We start from the raw sequence: 7,722 nt of genomic DNA on the forward strand, positions 1-7,722 counted from the left end.
TAGCTTGCTTTTGTTGCGTTGCGACACTACTGATACATTGTGATGTTTGATCCCTTGATAATTGCTTTTGGTAGCTTCAGCCTCCGTATCAGAGCTGCTGACGTTACCTGCCGTTCGGAAACAACTGTTTCCAGGCACTCCGACATGTGCGGGGATCCAGCGGAACTGAGTGTTCCACTTATGACTCCGCAGTGCGTTCAGGGCCTGTACTGCCTCAGTAAGGATGTATTGGCCGGACGGGCTCTTTGGGTTCTGTATGGCTTGAAGTGCCGCTTGGTAATCGGTGAAAATGGTGCATTGGCCGGGACTGGCTTCGCCGCGTATACTGTGGATACATCAGAGGTGCCCACGAATTTGCTTAAGTTGGGCGCCGAACTTGTCCTCGAAAATTGTTGAAAATCGGTCAAGAGGGCTTACGGCGTCGGAAAGCTGACACCCTCTCTCCCGGTTGCCACAACCGCGACCATGTCGTTGAACAACGGCGTGGTTCTTATGCGCATTGTCGTCTCAACCGCTGTCTGCTCAAGCTGTTGAAGCATTGGCAGCAGGTGGGCTTCAACGTCGACTGCGCTGCCCGCTGTCGTACGGAAAGCGCCCGTGATGGTTTGCACAGCGCGACGTTGAATCTTGCGAATAGCGCTGATCATGGAGCTCCCCCGGCTGGTATACCCCGAGTCGGGGATGAACTAGGCCGAACATCCGTACAGCATCTGCGGCACAATCATGGCCCTGTATACTTGTCGGAGCTTTGTAAGCCCCGTACCCCATGATGAGGATGCCAAGACCGAGAGAGCAGACAGTCGCGCGGTGGCTCCCGCCTCTAATTTTTCTCGGTGATAGTCCCATCGCAATCTAGTGTCCATGTGGACACTTATGTACTTGCATGACGGGGATGCTTTCACCTTGGTATTAAGCAGACGGAGAGCATGCGTGCTGGTCGCTGTCGGGTCCTTGGTGAAATGCACAAGCTCGTACTTGGCGGGCGCAAATTTCGAGCCGTGCTTTGCGGCGCATTTTCCATTTTGTGGTGAATGGCCTTGAGAGTTTTGCAGTTACGAGGTGCAGATGGCCCGACTGCCACGATAGCGACGTCGTCAATATACTCCACAAATTCCGTGCTCTCTGTTTGGCACATTTCTATAATAATAAGTCTGCGTCAGACTTGAGGCCAAGAAGACAGGCTTGTGTGCAGTATTGCCTCGTAGGTGCTGATGCTGAGCCTTTGCGGCCGTCGTTGTTGCCCTTGCCGACGGAATATTTACTTCGATTGCTGGCGCTTGCTGTGGGCGAAGCTGACGGTGAGTCTTTGTTATGTGACTCTGGCGATGTTGCTGGATCTTGGTAATCGGTTTTTTCCCATTTTCTCAGGTGACGCGCCGTTTGATCCAATGCCGCCTCAAGCCGACGGCCTGTGAGCGCCTGCTGGCTGAGGCTCAGGAGGCAAAAGCAGGCTAGTTGGGCGATCAGCGTACTCGACTGGTCGAAATCTCGGTCGTTTCTTGAGTCACCGGCTTCAGGCATTCCAACATAGCTATGCAACGCAAGGAGACTATGTGCGAAAACAGTTACAGTAACGATGATCAAATCCACAGGAATGACTTTGGTCGGAGCAGGCGAGCGACAGCTAGTGAGCGTTAGTTTGTGCTAGTTGGCAGTAGTTAGTGGTCATTTTTGTGTTTACACAACGCTAGTCAACTGGAGTTAGCCATCGTCGACTGTTTTAGGAATCTGTTGCGGGTGGCGCGGGGGCGGGCCGGAGCAGTTCACGGGCCTACTTGCCAAGCGATCAGCGGCATGGCTGCTGAGCCCAAGGACGACATTATGCTGATGGGTAGAGTGCTGTATTTCTAGGTAATATTGATATACTTGAACAGTACATAATATCAATACACCCTGTGCCTGAAGGAACAAAAGCTGGAATTTGGATGGCAGTTTAGTCGCTTCTGCACGCGGCCCTGTCATTTGCAACTTCTATCCTGGCTGGAACAACCGATTTGGACTCATAACAATACATTGTATAGTACAACAAAATTTGACGAGGCGCCTTGAACTTACGAGTGCAAACATGTCTTCCACCTGAATGTGCTCATATGAGGACGAAGCCCCTGGCGAAGGTAGCATCGTCTTTTTCTTGATTCCCTCATCTGTGGTACCTGTGTCACTTGGGTGGCCGTGCTACAACGCTGTCCGATTGTTCAATAGCTCCATTCCGTAATTGTTACTAGTTCTAAACACTAGGAATCAATTCATCCGGCTCCCATGCCAGTTCCCTCGTCTCGTTATCCTTCAGCTTCTTCTGGACAAATGGTTCCATATTCTCCCGGACTCGTTCATCTAGCAGACTAAGTCTCTGCTTCCAAACATCCTTAGGCGATTCTCCAGGGCCAAAAAATTTTGGATCCAACTTTTCCCAGAAGATTGCATCAAAAGCAAAGTTCTTGCGCGCCGCATACACAATCCAGAACTCACTGTTATCCCAACTCTGGCGCATTCTGAATGATAGCTGCTTACCATCCTGCAACTTGCCGGACGCAATAGCGGATGCTTCACATTTCTCTAGGACTTTCAAAAATGTTTGCAAGCGACTTTCGTATATATCCGACCACTCATTCATACCATTCGGCCAATACTCTGGCTGTTCGAGAAGCAACCACCATGGTGGTGCAAAGGAGAACTCGGCCGGTGCGGCGTACGCGAACTCCCAGTCAATAACCCCTACAATTTTCAGACTCGCATCAAGCAGTATATTCGATGGCCGCAAATCATCGCACCAGATTTTGAACGGTCCGTTGTCATGCTTAACAGATAAAAGTTTCCTTTCACTTGCAAGCTTTCGGAACAGATGCCTGGCGACATATTTTCGCTGGCAATCTGGCTTCGACTGTACGGCATCGTTTCGCTGCCAAATTAAATGCTCCAGATGCAGTTGTGAAAGGCTCTTAAGATAGTCCGATGAAGACTCAAAGCTAGCATCAGGCAATTTCGCTCTCGGTAGGGTTCCCAGCCTAACCAGTTCATTCATGTGGATGGACAGTGGGCGGTGCGTCACACCCCAAGAGAACTCGTCAGATTGTTGAAGAGACCCTATGGCTGGAAGCTCCAAAGTAGAAAGCTGTAGTAGAATATCTGCCATCTGGCCGTATAGCGTTTCGAGCTTAGCAGGGTCAATGTTGGGGTCGAGAAGTGGCCGGTCTTGAGTGCCACGGCCAGCTGTGTTGAGAGCCGCACCCATATCCATCTCATGGTTAATGTATTCCATGATAATGAAAGGGCCCAATCCAAGCGGGCTTTCCTCTTTAGTACCCCAGTGAAGAATAAACGGCACTGGTATGGTGGTATGGTCTTGGATGTACCTGATCATGGCGACCTCATTGCGAACCTTCTCCTCGGGAAACATCGTGGCGCCAGGTTTGGGAAATCGAATCACAGCTGAGCCGCCATCTTGAAACTTCATGCGGAACAGAGCGTTGAAAGCGCCAGCCTTTGGATCGCACATCTCTGTGGGGATACCGCCCCGATGCTTCACGATGAAATCGCCAATTGCCCGTAGTGTTGACTCCTCAAAGAGAGACTTTATCCACTCACGTTCGACGCGCTCGCTCTCCTCCCATGCTACATCGTCAAATAGCATTCGCGGTCGCATTTTCGGCAGGAGCGGGTTACAAAGAAATACAATCTCATGGACAGATTGTTGTGAAGGAGTTGACTTTGAGCTGACACTCCCTTTGTGGATTGACAACGCCCCACCCAGCGGAGACCCAACTCTGATTCAGGGGTTGACTTCGTTAGCTGCTGATCTGGCTTTAGATAGTCAGCAGTCAACACGTACCAAAGCAAGCAGGGTTTGCACCCTTGGTTGCACCTCAATAAACTGCACACTTCTTTAGGGCACTCATCACTCAAAGGTGGAGAAAGATGGATACTACGCTATCTGTAGGAATCAGAATCCACTAAAGTGTCCTTCAACAACACATTTGCGTGCAACATCTCACTTAGAACTGTAGCTTTTGGCGATGCTCTCCGTTACATGCTGCCTTTTCTCGACAGAGACATCTGCCGCTGAAGTCATCTGTGTCTCTTCCGTGGCATTTGGAAGCCTGTATGATCCGGCCCCATATGACACACCACGCCGTTCTGCAGATGCATGACCTTGAGTTTCCAGCGCCGTAGCATTTGACTTGGAGATACCCAGCTGAAATTCTGTCTGTTTAGCAGGGTCAGTCTTTTCGTCGCTGGAAGACATGTTATCGAGCTTCAGGGGAAGGTATCTGTGAAGCAAGCCTGCGTTAGACAGGCGCAATATCAAGCCCGAGAGGGGTGGTGCCTACTGAAATGGAGAAATATTCGATGCCTGGATTGTTGACGAAAGAGTTGGGATGCTGGAAGCTGATCCAAAGGGGACGCATCCAGTTTCATATCAGGTGCTGGGTTGTCCTGGTACCTATTACAGCGCACGCAGCAGGAGCAAGTGTTGGAAACTGGCTGGCCAACGCCAACCCCGCAATCACGCTGACCCAGCCAGATCCTCCCTACCATCGTGAATCTTTCAGCAAGTTACACACACTCGTCATCAAAGGATTCTCGACCGAATAAGCTCCACTCTGATGCAGCACACCCCCACCCTCACAGCAACATCGCGGGCGCTACGATTAGATGGCTACGAGTGACTCGCTACCTAACCTACTTGCCTGCACACGGGCAACGCCGCGTTCCCGTTCACCCTATCATATCTTGGTTCTACACACCAGTCCTGTCTGCACAACACTGTCTGCATCATCTCGTCAATATCCAGCTCGGGATCGGTGGTAAGCTCATCACATAAGTTTTTCTTCATTTCGGGTGTTATGCGGCTGCGGCGCCCGGCGCGGGCGCGGGCTCTACGTTGCGGCATTTCGGTTCTGGGCCATTGACGCTCTTGTTCGAAACGCTGGACGGGTCGAGCGCTGCATAGGGTTGTAGAGACAATATCTTGAGCCGGGGATCGTTCTTCTTAACTTGGTTCAAAAACTGGGTGGGTCCTTTGGCGGTTGGAGTCGTCTAGTACCATGCACCAGCTTTTGACTTGAGCAAGGATAAGACTACCGAAGCAGGAACATAACCAATGCCATTATTCTTGGCAAATAAATGTTCATTATATATTGTATCCATCACCACGCCTAAAATTTTAGTGTGTTCTTTGGGCGGCACAAGCTGCCCTTTACACCTAATGGGCGTTGTGTCGGGTTTGCGTGCGTTCCGAGTAAAGTGCATAATTGCCGTTTTCTTCGCCTCAAACGTCGCTCCGCTTCGCCGTTCCCAATTCGCCGCTTGCTCAACAATCAACCGGACTCCTGCCAGGTTGCTTTGAGCCGTAGGACCAGTGACTCAGGCTGTGAAGTCGTTCATAAAAGCGATTGCTCCTTCGTCAGTATCGATCCTGCGTTGCACCAGGTCCGCGTTAAAAAAGAGGTATGCAACGGGAGACAACGGGGAGCCCTGCGGTAGCCCTGCCTGGGGCTGAGCTTGCACGTCGGTCTCCTGTCCGTTGACCTGAAGTGAGGCTGTTCTGTCAGAGCAGAAGCTTCAATTCAGCGGTCAATCGTCTCTGGCACGCTTCTTGTCCGCACTCTCTGAAGCAATTGATCCTTGAAGACGCCGTTGTATGCACCCTTCACGTCGAAAATGACAAGACTCAACACCCGTCCTCCCCTCCAGGCTGCATAGATCTGTTCTTGCAACAGCAATAGCGCCTGTTCCACCGATCGTTGCTTACGTCCTCCAAAATGATTAGTAGGAAGCAAACCAAACGTCTCCACCGCATGGGAGATTCCTTCAGCAACAACAGATTCTAACACTTTGCCCAGTGTGCATAGCAACGATATCGGCCGCCAGGATCCTCCAACGCCGTAGTCTTCTTTGTTGCTTTTCTTGAGCGGGATGGCTTTGGCGTGTCGCCACCGATGCGGCAATAACCCTTCGTCGAGAGATGCCTGGAACAACGCCAGCACATAGTGCTGGACCACGGGCCAGATCTGCTGCCAAACCACCATTGGTAGACCGTCTTTACCCGGCGCCTTTCACGATTTAGCCGTCATCAACTGGCGTTATACCTCCTCCAAAGTCAGGTCCGTCTTAGGCACAGCCGCCCGCAGTGGGCGCTCGTCTTCCTCTTCGATGTGCTGCGGCAGTGGCGGGAAGGAAGTAGTCAGGAGCTCCTCCACTTGCTCTGCATTGGAGTTTGTACGGGTGCCATCGGCACGCATGAGCCGCGGTACCTTGCCGAATGCCGCCTCATTGTCCGACTTAAGATACTTGCCAGCTTGCCATCCATTGTCGTTGCCTGCCAGAAAGTTCTCCAGTGCGCTTTCTTCTGTTGTCGGATGGCATCATGGTACTTTTTGGCTGCTGCCTCGGCTGTGTCGTGGAGATCCTGATCAGCACATCCAGCGCGTCTTACTGCTATTGCTCGGTTGCGCCAGTATGTGTACACCTGCCGAAGCTGCGTCAAGTTCGATGTCCACCATCACTTCGAGTACGGTGATGGCCGTGCCTTTGGTGCGTGAACCGCTTCCAACACCGCAGACACAAGCGCATCCATCCTCTCATGTACAATGTCACCGGTCGCGTCCGTCAAGTTCGCCGCTATCCTCGCCTGAATCTCTTTCCACAGCGGTCTTCTAGCAGCAGCCTCTCCTGGTCGTATGTCTCAGCTGTCGCCGTTTCAGTATGGTCTCAATAGTCCTGTGGTCCGAGCCATGTTCCGTGTTACACGTCCTGCAACTGACGAGGTTTTGTGCTAGTCCCTCAGAAGCCAGAACTAGATCAATCGTCGATTCGTACTCTCGCCCTTGCCATGTTTTGTCCCCCTGGTTAGCAGGCTGCCAAGACTGTGTTCACTCATAGAATCAATAATCTCGTCCGCCTCTCCTTGCCTAATCAGCGACACATCTTCAACTCACCATAGCTGGTCTTGGATGTTGAAGTTTCCAACGAGGACCACGTCGACGACTTGCCCCTCATCTCGCCTTGTTTTCGTAATCGTTGCCCTAAGCAGACCGCATGCATCTGTCAATGCTTGCGCGTTCGCACCTTTCACATAGATCATTGCTTGAGCTTGCACTGGTCGTGCGAGTAGTCGATAGCGTCGTAAAGTTGCCTGGATGGCTGTCCGGTGGAGTCCGCGCGATGTCGGCGTAGGAAGGCCATGGGCTACTCAAGACGGTCGAATTGGTGATGGCTTTAAGCGCAGTACGCGTCTGATCCAAGTCCTCGCATGCTTGCTTGAGTTCGTCTTTCGCTTGACCGAGCTTCTGCTGCATCTCACCAATTTTCTGATGGAGGATTTCAATTAATCTGCCCTGTTCAGTCGTTTTTCCCCTCATTTGTTGTATCTCGGCGTGCGATCGCTCCTTTGCATGCCAGAAATGGCAGCCTCTGGCGTGTTGACTCCCCTGGTCACCACGCGCGCGCCTCTCCCGCTTCGACCGCCTCCGAGGTAATACGGGTACATCGTCCACTACTTTTCTCCGTCGTCGCATTCAGTCTTTCAGGCGTATTACGCACCGGCCCGGCCTTCAAGCTCGGCGTCGCGGTTCGACCAGAACGGCTCAGAGGAGGGCTACGGAGGCCTATAGGGGAGACTGTTGCAAAACTTCCCTGTCAACCAGGCTGCAGGGATCTGTGGTCACTACATCCCCGCTTGTCTCTCGATGGGTACATCGAATAGGCGGCTGAGAAGTCACA

General features: G+C 52.0%; 2 protein-coding genes across 2 annotated transcripts in view; both read right to left on the bottom strand.

The window, feature by feature from the left end:
- The window catches only part of BBA_09632 (phosphotransferase family protein), a gene marked incomplete at both ends in the record, with an annotated part of 5,699 nt that extends 808 nt beyond the window's left edge, over window positions 1-4,891 (bottom strand). The window contains 10 exons of the mRNA XM_008604729.1: window positions 108-325; window positions 418-686; window positions 738-1,036; window positions 1,263-1,644; window positions 1,776-1,847; window positions 2,056-2,175; window positions 2,234-3,764; window positions 3,993-4,281; window positions 4,329-4,441; window positions 4,746-4,891. Of these exons, the coding sequence (XP_008602951.1) occupies window positions 108-325; window positions 418-686; window positions 738-1,036; window positions 1,263-1,644; window positions 1,776-1,847; window positions 2,056-2,175; window positions 2,234-3,764; window positions 3,993-4,281; window positions 4,329-4,441; window positions 4,746-4,891 (3,439 nt within the window). The remainder of the gene's footprint in view (window positions 1-107; window positions 326-417; window positions 687-737; window positions 1,037-1,262; window positions 1,645-1,775; window positions 1,848-2,055; window positions 2,176-2,233; window positions 3,765-3,992; window positions 4,282-4,328; window positions 4,442-4,745) is intronic.
- Window positions 4,892-5,364: 473 nt separating this feature from the next.
- Window positions 5,365-6,242, bottom strand: BBA_09633 (reverse transcriptase; the record flags this gene model as incomplete). Its single annotated transcript, XM_008604730.1, has 3 exons — window positions 5,365-5,529; window positions 5,607-6,053; window positions 6,090-6,242. The coding sequence occupies 3 exons, from the start codon at window positions 6,240-6,242 to the stop codon at window positions 5,365-5,367; spliced, it is 765 nt and encodes a 254-aa protein (XP_008602952.1).
- Window positions 6,243-7,722: the final 1,480 nt, after the last annotated feature.

This window comes from Beauveria bassiana (genome assembly GCF_000280675.1).
Source record: "Beauveria bassiana ARSEF 2860 unplaced genomic scaffold BBA_S00060, whole genome shotgun sequence".
Lineage (NCBI taxonomy): Eukaryota > Fungi > Ascomycota > Sordariomycetes > Hypocreales > Cordycipitaceae > Beauveria > Beauveria bassiana.